Here is a 17,258-nt window from a genome sequence, read left to right on the forward strand (position 1 = left end):
TTGTGTACAGGGAATGTGTTTGTTATACTGTTATATTGTACTTTAGTAGTGCTCTGCACATAGTAAGTCTTCAATGGATATGATTGACTGTGGCTGAAGTTGGTCATGCTCGTTCTCCCTAGGTTGTTTAACTCATATAATCTTGGGGAAATTACTTCCTGTCTTTGTATATCCATTTTCCCTGTAGTAAAAGGGAGAGTTTTATAAGTTAACAGTTAGCAAGCAGTTAAAGTGTAGAGAAGCAGCGGGGCCTAAACGGAAATATAATAATAATAATGTAATGGCATTTATTAAGCGCTTACTATGTGCAAAGCACTGTTCTAAGCACTGGAAAAAGCATGGGCCTGCGAGTCAAGGAACCTGGGTTCCAATCTTGCCTCCGGTTCTTGCCCGCTGTGTGATCCTAGGCAAGTCACTTCTCTTTACCTCAAATTCCTCCTCTGTAAAAGACGATTAAATACTTGTTTTCCCCAATAATGACAAGAACTGTGGTGCTTGTTAGAGGCCTACTCTATGCCAAGCTATATGCTAAGCATGGGATAGATACAAGCCCATAAGATTGGACACCTCTCCTGCCCCACGTGGGGCTCAGAGTCTAAGGGGGAGGGAGAACAGGTAATCCCCGTTTTTACAGGTGAGGAAAATGAGGCACGAGAATTGAAGTGACTTTCCCAAGGTCATATGGCAAGCAAGTAGCAGAACCTGGATTGGAACCCAAGTCCTCTTGACTTCCAGGCTCAAGCTCTTTCTGTTAGGTTCTGCTGCTTCCCTCCCTGTTAAACTTACTGAGGCCAGTTTTCTAATTGGACACATAAGAAAAACAGGAGAACTCCAGGTAATTTAGTGAACATAGTGTCATTCCTTTCTTTAAGAGTAACAAAGACTTTCCCTAGTTGATCATCGAATGCCTCTTGGATTTTGCCTATAGGATTGCAGTAAGAAAGATGAAAATGGTACAGTTTATCCTGAAAGAAAAATCCCACTTAGAAGATTAATGGTTTATTTTATTTCAGATTGCCTCAGTTCTGGATAAAGAAGACGCATCTGTGGAGGTAAAATCACAAATAACACTTAACTGTATAACCCAGCCTTTTCTTATTACACATATGTATTTCATTTTTTTGTTGTAAAAAGCCCTTTAAATTACAAGTAGCTTCATAAGAATTGATAATTCTTATTGTAAAACTGAACAACTTAGCCTTCATATTCTTCCTCCTTTTTGAAATGTACACATTGGGGTTTGATTTGATACAAAAAATATTTGAATACTAAGTAAACCTATTTGGTGTGTAAGGTGGGAGAGGAGAAGGAGAGAGGCAAAGATTTGCTTTCATTGATTTCTGTTTTTCTCTATTGGTGTTTGCTCATGAGCAAAAATATTCCATTTCCTTTTGAAGCTAGCTCTGAATTAGTCTTGGTATTGGGACTATTCTTTTCACTGTTCGCTAATAATTTTTCCTTGGAACTCTTTCATCTGTCACTGATCTGTTTTGTGTCCCAGAGTCACAAAGATTCTGAGCAAAATGATGGGGAAGACAGCCTTCCTATGGAAGAGCAGGTACTTTTCAAAAATCTTTATTAATCTCTGGCAGCTAACTCACTGGAACTTGTACCTGCTTAACTGAGACCTAAGGAAAATGCTTCTAAGTAGAAGGGTTTGGGGAGACTAGAGGAGATTTGATAAATCTGGTGGTGGGACCTTTATCTGTTGGACATTATGAACTGGATAGACTTATCTGGATGATGTGCAACAGTACAAGCCCTTTGTCTTTTCTTTCTGCACTTCTCTGGTTGTACTGTTGGGTCTGAATTCTCTTTTGAGATGTTTCACTCTTCTCCCTTTTCTCCTCTCTCTTTCCTCTTTCCCCTTTTCTGCTTTCTTGATGTTTTGTTTTCTGTTCTCTCTGGGTCACAGCACTGGGTATTCCTCTCTAGGTTATAGCACTGCTGTTTTCATTCTTCTTTTCTTAGCTTGGTTCCCCTTTCATCATTCATCATCATGTATATATGTATATGTGTTTGTACATATTTATTACTCTATTTATTTATTTTATTTGTACATATCTATTCTATTTATTTTATTTTGTTAGTATGTTTGGTTTGTTCTCTGTCTCCCCCTTTTAGACTGTGAGCCCACTGTTGGGTAGGGAATGTCTCTATATGTTGCCAATTTGTACTTCCCAAGCGCTTAGTACAGTGCTCTGCACATAGTAAGCGCTCAATAAATATGATTGATGATGATGATGATCATCATTCAGCCTCATCCCTCCTGACTTGCTACTCCCCTGCTCTTTTATGGGATGTCATAGCACTGAGTACTCTTCCTAGGAGTCAGAGGGTCCTTTCTTTTTCTTTCTACTAGAGGTTTTCCTCTCTTCTCTTCTTTCTTCATCTCTTTTCCCCTTTTCTTCTTTCCCTAACTCTTCTCCACTTCTTCCCTTTGTCCCTTCTTCTTTCAGATGGTCCTTAGCATTTGCCATTAGAGGATGCCTCTCAGTACCCTTGCCCTGAAATCAGCGAGAAACATAATGTCCTGTCAGACAGACGAGACCTTAGAATTCTCATACCATTCAGGGGTTATGTTCTTGGAGAACCTCATGCTATGGGAAAAATCATGATTTAGTAATCATTGATTCAGAATTCATGGGTCAGGGCGTAGATAGTACTAAGAAATCATCATGACTGACATTTCATAAGTTTCTAAGTACTTGTTTAGAGCCACCATTGGCAGAATGCTATGTGTCCTTACCACATTGTTTTTTTACTGGATTAAATTTTGTAAGGCAGCAAGAACACAAAGAAACACAGCGTTTCTAAATATAATGTTCTAAAAAGTGAGGCTGAGCAGAGACTGGAAAGCAGCAGCTTGCTTTAGCCAACAACACACACACGTGCACAACCGTTTCTCCTCAAACTAGACCTACCTGGACCTATTTGTGGATTGTGCCGTACCAGAGCAGATGTACTTTGTGAAAAGATCGTTATTAACTTAAACCCATACCTTTCCTGTAACTTGCATCTAATATAATTTTTTCTTTCTTCTGTGCTTGACCTAGTTGACAGTGACACAAGTTTGAGTTCTTGAAGTAAGAACTTTCCTTGCTATTGCAAGGAAGAATTATTTCTCAAAAGTCTGACTACAGTTTATCATAATTAACAACAATAATAATTATTATTATTATGATATTTGTCAAGTACCGCTGTTAACACTGGGGTAAAATTCAAGTTAATCAGATCGGGCAAGGTCTCTGTCCCACCTGGGACTTGCAGTCTAAGTAGGAAGGAAAACAGGAATTGAATCCCCTTTTAGAGATGAGGAAACTGAGGCACGGAGCTGTCAATTGACTTACCTGAGGTCACTCAGCAGACATCTGGCAGAGCTGGGATTAGAACCCCGGTCCTCTGACTCTCTGGCCTGTGCTCTTTCCATATGCTACACCTCAATAGGCCACACTTCCATGCCAGGACCTTTTAACCATTTTTGTTTTAAGACATAAGGAATAATCTAAGAGTACATTCCATTCACCCCTGTCAGAGGGAGAAGAGGATGTTGGGGGTGGGGATTGTCCAGATGATTTTGGATGTCTTTGGTATTCCAAAGAATATAAAAGATCCTGGTTACACTCACAAGTTTCCTGTAAAGGTCTAGGAAAATCCAAGCGGTGATTTTGAAAATGGAACCACAGACCCAGAACAGTTTGGGCTTCTGCTGTTTTTGTGAGGGAGAGAGAATGGGGTGACTACTTGCTCGTTTTGGTTAAAAGACAAGAAGCCTCATAGACCATCCGTCATGAAACTTGCTCGTTAAAATATGAAACATTTGGAAGGGACTCAGAAAAACTTGTTAGGCTTTTCTTTTCAAATACATGTCTCCTGAAAGATATATTAGCCAGAAAAATGTCCCAGGGTAATTGTCAGGTCGAGTTGCCGTTAGGACAAGAAATAAAAACTGCATGGAAATATTTGAAGAGTGTCAGTTGTGATGACTAATTGTGCATGAATTCCAAACTTCAAAAGTCTGATAATTACCCAAGATTGACTGATTTCATGTTTGTCATATTTCTTGGTTTGCAGTAGTCAAACTCAGATTTATAATAATAATGGTGATGATGGTATTTGTTAAGTGGTTACTATGTGCCAGGCACTGTACTAAGCACTGGGGTGGATACAACCAAATTGAGTCAGACACAGTCCTTGTCCCATGTGGGGCTCACAATCTCAATCCCCATTATACAGATGAGGGAACTGAGGCCCAGAGAAGCAAAGTGACTTACCAAGTCACAAGCAGACTAGTGGCAGAGCCAGGATTAGAACCCATGACCTTCTGACCTCCAGGCCCGTGCTCTAGCCATTATGCCATACTGCTTCTGATAGGGAAGCTCTTGGACGGCAGGGTTTGGAATGGGGAAGGGAGAAGTACAGGTGCAGAATGCAAGGAAGGCTTTGTGTGTATTCCACTAAAAAAAGAAAATGTAATTACAGTTTAGTCTTTGGTATAAAATTTCTATTTGTGCCACCCTGACCCAGGTTTTCTGTTCTTACGAATTTGGTTTATTCAGGGGTTTCCTCAAAGCACGATCAACGTGTTGTAGGATGTCTGTCTGGGTCCTTGTGGGATGTCTGGGTTCCCAGGATTGAGTCCGTAAATGCAAGTGCTGCATTTGCAGAATGAGGGGAATTCCCAGTGTGCCAGCATTTCCTTGGTACATGCCACAAGGGCATTGAGATAATAATAATAATAATAATAATAGTATTTGTTAAGCGCTTACTGTGTGCCAAGCACTGTTCTAAGCACTAGAGTAGATCAGGTTGTCCCACATGGGGCTCACAGCCTTATTCCTCATTTTACAGATGAGGTAACGGAGGCACAGAGAAGTTAAGTGACTTGCCCAAAGTCACACAGCTGACAAGTGGTGGAGCTGGGATTAGAATCCACATCCTCTGACTCCCAAGCCCCTGCTCTTTCCACTAAGCCATGCTGCTTCTCATGAATGAATTACACCTGTTAGCATTAGTAGTGTGGGGTTGCAGCAAAATGCCCCCAGAAGAATTTGCCATGTCAACCAGTATTGCGTGGCTCAGTGGAAAGAGCATGGGCTTGGGAGTCAGAGGTCATGGGTTCTAATCCTGCTCCACCACTGGTCAGCTGTGTGACTTTGGGCAAGTCACTTAGCTTCTCTGTGCCTCAGTTTCCTCATCTGTAAAATGGGGATTAAGACTGTGAGCCCCATATGGGACAAGCTGATTACCTTGTAACTCCCCAGCGCTTAGAACAGTGTTTTGCGCATAGTAAGTGCTTAACAAATACCATCATTATTATTGCTATTATTACCTGTCAATTTGTTTCTGCTACTTTTTCCCGTGAAACTTTTGCTAACTTTTCTTACCAATCCCTTAGAGCTGCAGAGAAAGGGAGAAAGAGACTGAAAGTCCACTCATGGCAGAAGGAACCTTTAATATCTCTGTCAATGAAGGTAAATATCTATTTGGATTTTGACTAGAACTGAAAAATTGATTTAAAAAAATTAGTTTTCACAGGTGATTGCTTTTAGAAGGAAACTCTATTAGTTCTTGGTGTGTGTGAGACCCATTTCCCAAGTGAGTGGATTTATGATCTTCATAAATTGGAATAGAAAACTTCAGATTTAGTAAAATCATTTCAATCAAAGATTTTACTGAGCACTTACTGTGTCCAGACCATTGTACTAAGTGCTTGTAAGTGTACAGTAGAGTTGGTAGACATGATCCCTGCCCTCAAGGAGTGTACACTATGTGTTCAAGGAAATTACAGAAAAATAAAATAAAATATTTGAAAAATATACTAAATTGTTAGGAAAGCAAACATGTACAAAATGTACATCATCTTTTCTATTTTCTTCTTTTTTTTAAGTATTGGGATGAACTATATTCTGAGGCAAACATGCCCTAACACTTGAATACATTGATAGAGTAATAAAATTCAGGGATTGGTTTTCATACTTTTCAGTGTACAGAAATGACAAAGAATAAAGTGATTTGTAACCTGGCTGGTTGTTTTTTTTGTTTTTTTTTACTGTTCCAGATTTAGATGGCTTAATTACCCAGGCTTTGTTGACTGGAAATTTTGAAAGTGCCGTTGACCTTTGTTTACGAGATAATCGTATGGCTGATGCCATTATATTGGCTATAGCAGGAGGACAAGAGCTCCTTGCTCAGACCCAGAAAAAGTACTTTGCAAGAACTCAAAGCAAAATGACCAGGGTATGTATGTTGTTTAACCTGGAAAGCCAGGCCAGACCCCTTTAAAATGTTAATTTCTCAGTAGTTAATGGTTAAGTTTACTTCTTCATAAATCTTCTCAATATCATTTCTCCCAGAATTTCTAGCACTTTTCCTTTATTTCCGTGGGTATATGCGTGTCATTCTAGTAACAGACTAATTAGAGGATAGAGTTTAATGGCTCTACATGATTTCCAATCCATACTTCGGTTTTTTTCTTTTTTTTCCAAAATTAAGGTCAAAACCAAAATGCTAGACTGTATATATTTTTTCCATTAAAAGCCTGTTTTGGCATTAAAGATTAAAGAGCAAAAAACAAAATTGTCATTGACCAGTCCATCCTAATTCTGCCACTGCTGTCAAGTCAATTTAGTCAGAATTGTGACATTAGACATCTGGAAGGTTTGGTCATTTGAAAATGCATGATAACTTTTTTCCTCTGATATTTCATTCCTCTCCATTTGCAAAGAGTTTGGGGTTTCCCTAAGTAACAACTGGGAGTATGGTCACTTTTAATTCATCGCCCACCTGAGTCTTAGGGTTATTTTTGCTTCAGAGAAGAGTCTCAAATCCATGATTTGTGTATTAAGATTTTGGATGTTGTTTACAGAGTCACCAAAATAATCAAAATAAATAATTGAATACAATAAAGAAGCATATCCACATTTGCTGCACATAACTGGAAGCTTTGTGCATTAGGAGCTATTGGGGATTAAATGGGGAAGGCATGGAGGAGGAAGTGAGATTTTTTTTTTAGGAGGACTGAATATGGAGAGGGCAGTGGTGTGACAAATTTAAGGACAGGGAGAATTTAATGCTAGAAAAGCTTGAGCATGGGGATGAAGGTGAGAGGATCAGGAGCCAGGTACAGTTAGGAGCTTGGGAGGAACAAAGTGAGCAAGCTGGGGAGTAATAATAATAATAATAATGGTATCTGGTAAGCGCTTACTATGTGCCAAGCACTATTCTAAGTGCTGGGGGTGATACAAGTCATTCAGGTTTCACACAGTCCCGTGTCCCACATGGGGCTCACACTCTTAATCCCCATTTTACAGATGAGGTAACTGAGGCCCAGAGAAGTCATGTGACTTGCCCGAGGTCACACAGCAGAAAAGTGGTGGAGCCAGGATTAGAACCCATGATCTTCTGACTCCCAGGCATGTGCTCTATCCACTAAGGCAGTAATGGATGAAGAAAGCAGACATGTAAAAGTTCTGATATGTATTAAATGTTTACTTTGTACCAGGTACTGAGTTGAGCCCTAGGATTGAGACACAATAATCATATTGGAGAAGGTCCTTGTCCCATTCAGAGCTCACAATCTGAGGGAGAAACAAGAGGTATATTTTCCCTAATTCACAGATATCACATCAATCAGTAGTATTTATTGAGCATTTATTGTGTGCAGAGAACGTGTAGTATAACAGAGCTGGTAGATGTGAACCCTGCCTATAAGGTGCTTACAGTCCAGAGGGAGACAGAAGTAGATTAGGGATAAGGGAAGTAATAAGAGTATAAGAATATTTACATAAATGCTGTGGGACTCGGAGGAGTATCAAAGTGCTTAAGGGGTACACAGCCAGATTCACAGTCAATGCAGAGGGCAGGGCAGTTATGGGAAATAAATCTAGCGCTTACTCTGCTAGAAGGCCTCATGTCTTATGCTGTCGAGTCATCTCCAACCTGTAGAAACTCCATTTACACATCTCTCCCAGAGAACCCCACCTCCATGTGCTGTCTTTCTGGTAGTGTATCCATAGAGTTTTCTTGGTAAAAAAACAGAAGTGGTTTTCCATTGCCTTCTTCCACGTAGTAAACTTGAGTCTCCAACTGCGACTCTCTCCCATGCCCTGCAGCCCAGCACAGGTGAGAAGGCCTCTTGGAGGAGATGTAATTTTAGGAGGATTTTGAAAGTGGGTAGAGTGATGGACTGTTGGGCCAGGGAAGTTCCAGACTGGAGGGATTATATGGGCAAGGGATTGGTGGTGGAGTAGATGAGATTGAGGTACAGCTCTAGAGTAGGCTGTTGTTAGAAGAGTGGAATTTGTGGGTTTAATTGTAGCAGGAGACTAGCAAGGTTAGGTGGGAGGGGAGAACTGATTGAGCGCATTAAAACCTGGTTTTTGATTTCTGTTTGATGCAGGGGTGAATGGACAACCACTGGAGGTTCTTGAGGAGTGGGAGGTATGGACTGAGCATTTTTTTAGAAAAACTCTCTGTACAGCAGAGAGAAGTATAGACCGGAGAAGGGAGAGGCAGGATGCAGGAGGCTGATGCAGTAGTCAAGGCAGGAAATGAGTGCTTGCATCAGTGTAGTAGCAGTTCAGAAGGAGAGGAAAGGGCAGATTCTGAAGGTAGCACCGACATGATTTGGTGACAGATTGGTATGTGGGCTGAATCAGAGATGAGTTGAGGATAATGTCGATGTTACAGACTTGTGAGATGGAGAGGACATCTGTAATTTATTTATATTGTCTGTCTACCCCTGCTCTAGACTGTAAGCTCGTGTGGGCAGGGAATGTGTCTGTTTATTATCTTGTACTCTCCCAAGTGCTTAGTACACTGCTCTGCATTATAGTGAATGCTCAGTAAATACGATTGAGTGACAGGGACTGTGTCCAATCTGATTGACTTGTATCTACTCCAGCGCTTGGAGCCGTGCTTGGCACATATTAAGGGCTAAACAAGTACCATAATTATTATTATGTAACTGAGGCACAGAGAAGTGAAGTGACTTCCCCAAGGTCACATAGCAGTCAAGTCGCGGAGCTGGGATTAGAACCCAAGTCCTGACTCCCAGACCTGTATTCTATCTACTAGGCCACATTGCTTCCCTAGTAGAAGAAACGTTTACTCTGCCATTTTGTGGGGTGGGGGAGAATGTAGCCACAGTGGAGTTTGTCCAGTAATTGACCTGACCCCAGTAGTTGTCCAGGTCTCATGCCTGTCAGTGTGAACCATCATCATCATCATCAATCGTATTTATTGAGCGCTTACTATGTGCAGAGCACTGTACTAAGCGCTTGGGAAGTACAAATTGGCAACATATAGAGACAGTCCCTACCCAACAGTGGGCTCAACCATGCTATACTTTCATCATATTTCACCCTTAGAACAGTGCTTGGCACATAGTATGCGCTTAACGAATGCCATCGTCACCATCTTGAGATTTTCATATTGCTTAGGTCACGTTGATCTGTCCATCCTCCAGAGTCGGAATTTTTTTTCCCTTAACTTTCACTTCTGTGACAGGGAGAGGTGATGAGATCCTAGTAGGTGCTCAGTCAATGCCAACAGTCGGCCCCAGGAAACCAAACCCCTAGACTGAAGAGAGATCAGTGGAAGAAGGACCACACTACCTCTGCATCAACAGAAACTTCTCACTCAATCACCTAGCCCCCTCCTACCTCACCTTGCTACTCTCCTACTACAACCCAGCCCACACACTTCACTCCTCTAAAGCCAGTATCCTCACCCTGCTTCAATCTCATCTGTCTCACTGCCAACCTCTCACTCACATCCAAATAGAGATGTCCTGGGGGTATAAGGAAATGCAAGATACCAGAGGAGAACAATCAGAGCTGGTGATGTAGATAATGAGTCAATCAGCGGTGTTTATTGAGCACTTACTGTGTGCAGAGCACTGTACTAAGCGCTTGGGAAAGTACAGAGTAACAGAGTTGGTAGTCACATACCCTGTCCACAACAATTTTTCAGTCTAGAGGGAGTGACGGGCATTAATAGAAATAAATAAATTGCAGATATGTACATAAGTTCTGTGGAGTGAGGGAGGGATGAATAAAGGGAGGAAGTTCAAGTGCAAGGTCAACACAGTGGGAGCAGGAGAAAAATGAGGGCCTAGTCAGCCTACGATAAGGCTTTAGAGATGGGGAGAATAATTGCTGAATGTGAAGAAGAGGAGTGTTCCAGGCCAGAGGCAGAACATGGTTGAGAGGTTAGCAGTAAGATAAACAAGATCAATGTACAGTGAGTATATTGCCATTAGAGGAGCAAAGTGTGTGAGCTGAGTTGTAGTAGGAGAGCAGTGAGGTGTGAGGTAGGAGGGGGCAAGGTGATTGAGTGCTTTAAAGCCGTTGGTATGTGGGCAACCACTGGAGGTTCATGAGGAGCAGGGGAACATGGCCTGAAAGTTTTTATAGAAAATGATCTGGGCAGCAGAGTGAAGTATGGACTAGAGTGGGGAGAAACAGGAGGCAGGGAGATCAACAAGGAGGCAGATACAATAATCAAGCTGGGATAGGATAAGTGCTTAGATTTAAGTGGTAGCAATTTGGATGGGGAGGGAAGGGTGGATTTTAGTGAGGTTGTGAAGGTTGAACTGACAGGATTTAGTGACAGATTGAATATGTGGGTTGAATGAGAGAGAGAGAGGAGTTGAGCATAACGCCAAGGTTACCAGCCTGTGAGTCAGGAAGGATGGTGGTGCAGTCTACAGTGATGGGAAAATCAGTGGGAGGGCAGGGTTTGAGAGGAAAGATGAGCTCTGTTTGGACATGTTAAATTTGAGGTGTCGGCAGGACTTCCAGATAGAAATGTCATAAAGGCAGGAGGAAATGTGAGATTACAGAGAGGGATCAGGGCTAGTGTTGTAGATTTGGAAGTCATCTACAGAGAGGTCGTAATTGAGGCTGTTGGGAGTGAATGAGTTCTCCAAGGGTGTGGGTGTAGATGGAGAATGGAAGGGGATCCAGGAAATGAACCTTGAGGGCGTCCCATAGTTAGAGGGTGGGAGACAAAGGAGGAGCCCACAAAAGCGACTGAGAATGAGCAGCCAGAGAGATGGGAGGAGAACCAAGAGAGGACAGTGTTATGGAAGCCAGGATTGGATAATGTTTCCAGGAGAAGTGGATGGTCAGCAGTGTTGAAGGCAGCTGAGAGGTTGAGGACGATTAGAAGCCATTGGATTTGGCAAAAAGGAGATCATTTGTGGCCATTGAGAGGGTAGTTTCTGTGGAGCAGAGGGGACGGAAGGAGTTAAAGAAAGAATTGGAGGAGAGGAACTTAAGGCAGAAGGTGTAGACAACTCACTTAAGGAGTTTGGAGAGGAATGGTAGGAGGGAGGTGGGGTGGTAACTGGAGGGAGCTGTAGGGTCAAGGGTGGGTTTTTTTAGGATAGGGAGTCATGAGCATGTTTGAAAACAGTGGGAAGAAGCCATTGGAGAGTGAACAGGTGAAGATTCATTCAATCGTATTGAGTGCTTACTGTGTGCAGAGCACTATATTAACCACTTGGAAATTACATTTCAGGAACAGATAGGGACAGTCCCTACCCAAAACGGGCTAACAGTCCAGAACGGGGAGACAGACAACAAAACAAAACAAGTAGACAAGTGTCAATACCATCAAAATAGATAAATAGAATTATAGATATATGCACATCATTAATAAAATGGAGTAATAAATATGTACAAATATGCATAAGTGCTGTGGGGAGGGGAAGGAGGTAGAGTAGAGGGAGGGAGTGGAGGTGATGGGGGCAGAGGAAAGGGGGGCTCAGTCTGGGAAGGCCTCCTGGAGGAGGTGAGCTCTCATTAGGGCTTTGAAGGGAGGAAGAGAGCTAGGTTGGTGGATGTGTGGAGGGAAGGCATTCCAGGCCAGAGGTAGGACGTGGGACAGGCGAGAACGAGGCACAGTGAGGAGGTTAGCGGCCGAGGAGCAGAGTCTGTAGGCTGGGCTGTAGAAGGAGAGAAGGGAGGTGAGGTAGGTAGGAGGGGGCAAGGTGGTGGAGCGCTTTGAAGCCAATAGCGAGGAGTTTTTGCTTCATGCGAAGGTTAATAGGCAACCACTGGAGTTTTTTTTTTTTTTGCAAGGGGTTGACATGCCCAGAGCATTTCTGTAGAAAGATAATCCGGGCAGCAGAGTGAAGTATAGATGGAGGTCAGGGAGGGAAGAAAGGAGGGGGCAAGTTCTTTGATACGGTGCAGAGGGACAAGGTCAGATAAGCAGGTGGAGGTTGTGGATTTTGAGAGAAGGTAGGAATTTGGGAATCATCTGCATTGAAATGGTACTTGAAGCCTTGGGAACAAATGAGTTCTCCAGGGGAGTGGGTATGGATGGAGAATAGAAGGGGACCGGAGGAATGAGCCCTGAGAAATTCCTGCTGTTAGAGAGTGGGAGGTAGTGGAGGAGCCTGCGGAAGAGCCTGAGCAGGAGCAATCAGAGATAAGGAAGAGAACCAGGAGAGGACAGTTTTGGCGAAGCCAAGGTCAGATAAGTTTTCCAGGAGAAAGGCATGATGATTCACAGTGTTGAAAGCAGCAGAAAGGTCAAGGAAGATTAGGATGGAGTAGTGATGATGGGATTTGTCCAGTAAATCAAGCAGGCAAGCAGTGGAGCTGGGACTAAAACCCAGGTCTCCTGACTTCCAAGTTATATTATCTTTCCACTTGGCCATCCTACCTCTAGTAGCCTTTTTTTTAATGGTATTTGTTAGGCGCTTAATATGTATCAAGCACTGTACTAAGCACTGGACTTGAAGCCAATTATAAGGAGTTACTTAAAGAGAAGGGAAATGGGAAGACTTTTAAGGAGAGGAGATTTGTGACTTTAAGAAAGTGATCCATGCAATAGTGGTATCATAGATTGGTGGGATGAGATACTGGAGGAAGGCTGCCAGTGATAGTGCTTAACATAATTGAAGGTTTCATGGTACTGTGGTTGAGTTCAATTTTTCCAATTTTTCATGTTTTTCTCTGACCTTTCTAGTTACTAGGAAGGAATATGTAATTCCTCTCCTCCATCTCCCTCCACCACCACCCTACACACACTGATCACATTTTCCTTCAGCTTTTTGTGGAATGGCAAAGGAGAGAGTCTTGCAGTTGCTTTAGTTCGTTTGTTCGGTGTTTCTGCTATTTGATTCTCTCCGGAATGGTGTATGCTTCGAAGAGTGGTACGTACTCCAGAGGTTTCATTCTAATAAGGTACAGGATCCTTAAAATACAGGAGGCACTTAATTCTTTCCCTTTTTTTTCCAAGCTGATCACTGCAGTGGTGTTGAAGAACTGGAAGGAAATTGTGCAATCCTGTGCCCTAATGAATTGGAGAGAAGCTTTGGCTGCAGTATTAACTTATGCTAGCCCAGATGAATTTGCCCCTCTCTGTGGTAAGAAATGATGCACTGTTGTATGGCGGAGCCCTATGGTATCAAGCTCAGTGTTGAATTACTTTTAAAATATTTCTCAGACCTTCACTGGTACCACTCTCATTTAACCTCTCTACCCATGCCCACCACCACCAGTCCCCATTAACTAATACGGAAAACAAGTCGTAAGTAAGTTGTAGGAGTTTTACCGTATTATACTTTCTACTCTTGAAATCTGCTCCACTCTGTTGGGTTAGCAACTTGGTTAAATCCCATAATTCATTGCCATAGCTTGAAAAGTTACAGTGTGAGGTTAAATTTGGCCATTTCTATTAGCTTTCTACAAGCTTAAAAACACCTTTTATCCTCAGTGTCAATTTGCTCATTACTAAAACGAGGGTATTAATAATGTCCCTCCTGATGGTCTTGCTATAAGGAATATTCAATAGATAAGGAATTTTATAGCCTTTTGCATTATGTTTAATGAAATAATAAATAAAAATATAGTGCCCAAATTAACTATTAAAAGATTCATGTGGGTCCTGTCTATCATTCGGCCAGCACTCCTCAAACAACATGTCTATCTTTAGTCTCTTTTATGCCTGTTTTAAAATGTAGGCTGTGGGGAACCAGAGTCACTTCAGCTCGTTTCCTGTCAAAAACAAAGTCCTTTTTGAATGAGCAGCATGGCCTAGTGAATAGAGCACAAGTCTGGCTTCTAGACTGTGAGCCCGCTGTTGGGTAGGGATAATCTCTATATGTTGCCAACTTGTACTTCCCAAGCGCGTAGTACAGTGCTCTGCACACAGGAAGCGCTCAATAAATACGATTGAATGAATGGGAGTCAGAAGGACTTCGGTTCTAATCCTGACTCTGCTATGCGCCTATTGCCTGACCCTGGGCAAATCACTTAACTCCTCTGTACCTCAGTTACCTCATCTATAAAATGGGGATTAAGACTGCGAGCCCCATGTGTGGCATGGACCGTTCTATCTCTCCTACCACTGAGTACAGTTCTTGGCACAAAGTAAGCACTTAACAAATACCATAAAAAAGCTTTTCAAAAAGCAGTTCCTGGACACCCAATAATGTTTGTCAGGTCCTGTAGCCTTCTGATTTTCCTTTCTAGGTGTGGGTGAGAATCAGAGGCCCTGCCAAGTGATCCCCAATCCCTCTACCCCTTAGAACACGAACACCTCTCGGGCCTCAACTAAGTGTGCCTGAGCAGCAGGCGGCCAGCCATCCTCCTTTCCGTCCTGTCTCCCACCCCTTCTTCCCCATCTGCCCTGGAAAAATCTTCCCTCTCTCTCCAGCCTGCAGGAACCACTTGGACCCCTTTCCAAATACAGGCAGGGAGATTAAAATTCTATTAGAGTTTTGATAGACACATTGAAAGGATTCTTAATGAGTTAATTAGGTAACAAATATAAAAGAATTCCAATTGAAAAATGCATTTTCCTTTCCTCTAATACCTTTACCTTGCCCAAGGTCCTTTCTACTTGGGAAATCCCAGGTTTCAGATTCTCCCCTCAGGTTTTTCAGCTGCCAGAGTATAACAGTTATTTCCCCCACTCAGAGGTTAGGAGCCACGCTTCTCAAGGATTCTAATTTCTAAGACCCCAGATAAAGAACCCCACTTTCTGCCTCCTGTCCTTCAGGCTTGCTCAGTCCCAACTCATTTAAAATGATGGAAGGACTTCCTCCCCAATTCACCAGCCCCTTCCACTTTATCCAGTACTCACTTGATTATCTGTGTTGAAGGTGGAGTCACCTACTACGTACCTGGTTTCCAATTAACTTTCCCTCAGGGTGGGTCTTCTACCCACTGTAGCAACTTATGAGGTATTTTTCTCCTGTCTCTGTGTGTGGGTAAGCTTCATTCATTCGTTCAACCATGTTTATTAAGTGCTTAATGTGTAAGCTCTTGTGAAAGTACAGTACAACAAACAAGAGTGACAATCACTGCCCACAATGAGTTCACAGTCTAGAGTCGGGGAGACAGACATCAATACAAATAATTAAAATTACAGAAATAGACATATGTGCTGTGGGGCTGAGGAAGGAGGGAGCAAGTCAAGGCAATGTGGAAGACGGTGGGAGTTGAGGAAAAGTGGGCCTTTGTCTAGGAAGGCCTCTTGGAGGAGATATGCCTTCAGTAAGGCTTTGAAGGTGGGGATAGTAATTGTGTGGTGCATTTGAGGAGGGAGGGCTTTGCAAGCGAGAGGTAGGACTTGGGCCAGGGGTCGTCGAGTCAGGCGAGATTGAGGCAGAGTGAGAAGGTTAGCACCAAAGGAGCAAAGGAGAAAGTACTTAGTAATAGGTGAGAAAACAAAATGGGTGAGGGCCAAGTATAGAAAATCCTCAGATGTACAATACAATTGATTCCTGAAAACTTTGAAGTTGAACTATTTTGCTTGTATCCACCCCAGCGCTTAGTACAGTGACTTATACATAGTAAGCACTTAACAAATACCGTAATTATTATTATTATTTCATGTTGGAACCAGTCATCTCCTAAAAATAATATTATATACGAGGTATTGGTTCCAGAATCAAGGCTGGATACCATATTTTTACCAGGGTTACCCAAAATGTAGTTCTCAGTCAACTGTATGAATTCATTCATTCATTCAGTCGTATTTATTGAGTGCTTACTGTGTGCAGAACACTGTACTAAGCACTTGGAAAGTACAATTTGGCAACAGAAAGAGACAATCCTTACCCAACAACAGGTTCATAGTCCAGAAAGGGGAGACAGAAAACAAAACAAAACAAGTAGAGAAGCAGCGTGGCTCAGTGGAAAGAGCACGGGCTTTGGAGTCAGAGGTCATGGATTCAAATCCCGGCTCCACCAATTGTCAGCTGTTAGACTTCGGGCAGTCACTTAACTTCTCTGTGCCTCAGTTACCTCATCTGTAAAATGGGGATTAAGACTGTGAGCCTCCCGTGGGACAACCTGATCACCTTGTAACTTCCCCAGCTCTTAGAACAGTGCTTTGCACATAGTAAGCGCTTAATAAATGCCATCGTTATTATTATTAAGTAGACAGGCATCAATAGCATATTTATATTGATTGAATCAGAGAAATTCCATGATAGCGTAATTGACATTTACTTAATTAGAAGTAAAATTAATGAGCAGACCTTCCCTGGTGATTCCACTTGGCAGTCAGATACATCAACCCCCGAGAGACAGACAGAGACACACACACACACACACCCCACCCGCTCCATCCTCCCCACCCCCTTTTCTCTACCCAGTATCCATTTCCTCCCTCTCCCACTGCTTGCATGTAGGGAGCTTTTACTGTAAAGGAAGCTAGTGTCTTAAAGTTAAAACCAGTGCATTGTAAAAACAGGAAAAGGTAGAAATGTGTGTGCCTTTTGTCTTAACCTGAAGTATTTATATATTGTAGTTTACTGTTTAGGGTACTCTAAAGGTGGGTAAGGGACACCACCAGGTATTCCTAGTGGGAGCTGTTTCTAGATCGTCTCTGGACTCATCCTGCTAGAGATTAAGGGCTGCCTCGCTGGTGGAAGCCTGGCTGGGAGCTCCATTCTGCTGTACTATAATAATAATAATAATGGCATTTATGAAGTGCTTACTATATGTGAAGTGCTGTTCTAAACGCCGGGGAGGTTAACAAGGTGATCAGGTTGTCCCACGGGGGGCTCACAGTCTTAATCCCCATTTTACAGATGAGGGAACTGAGGCACAGAGAAGTGAAGTGACTTGCCCAAAGTCATATAGCTGACAATTGGCAGAGCCGGGGTTTGAACCCATGACCTCTGACTCCAAAGCCTGTGCTCTTTCCACTGAGCCACGCTGCTTCTCAAGCGCTTTGAACAGTGTCTGGCACATAGCATTTACCAAATACCATTTTAAAAAATGCCT

At 42.5% G+C, this 17,258-nt stretch overlaps 1 protein-coding gene across 11 annotated transcripts in view; it reads left to right on the forward strand.

The window, feature by feature from the left end:
• SEC31A (SEC31 homolog A, COPII coat complex component) overlaps positions 1 to 17,258 on the forward strand; it is a 100,457-nt gene that overhangs the window by 43,197 nt on the left and 40,002 nt on the right. For 10 of the 11 annotated variants that reach the window (XM_038742509.1, XM_038742510.1, XM_038742512.1 and 7 more), the window contains exons 13-17: positions 1,014 to 1,052; positions 1,502 to 1,558; positions 5,399 to 5,474; positions 6,062 to 6,240; positions 13,258 to 13,384. In XM_038742509.1, coding sequence (XP_038598437.1) covers positions 1,014 to 1,052; positions 1,502 to 1,558; positions 5,399 to 5,474; positions 6,062 to 6,240; positions 13,258 to 13,384 — 478 coding nt within the window. The remainder of the gene's footprint in view (positions 1 to 1,013; positions 1,053 to 1,501; positions 1,559 to 5,398; positions 5,475 to 6,061; positions 6,241 to 13,257; positions 13,385 to 17,258) is intronic. The other variant, XM_038742514.1, reaches the window with a different exon arrangement.

This window comes from Tachyglossus aculeatus, unplaced genomic scaffold (genome assembly GCF_015852505.1).
Source record: "Tachyglossus aculeatus isolate mTacAcu1 unplaced genomic scaffold, mTacAcu1.pri scaffold_12_arrow_ctg1, whole genome shotgun sequence".
In the NCBI taxonomy this organism is placed as follows: Eukaryota; Metazoa; Chordata; class Mammalia; order Monotremata; family Tachyglossidae; genus Tachyglossus; species Tachyglossus aculeatus.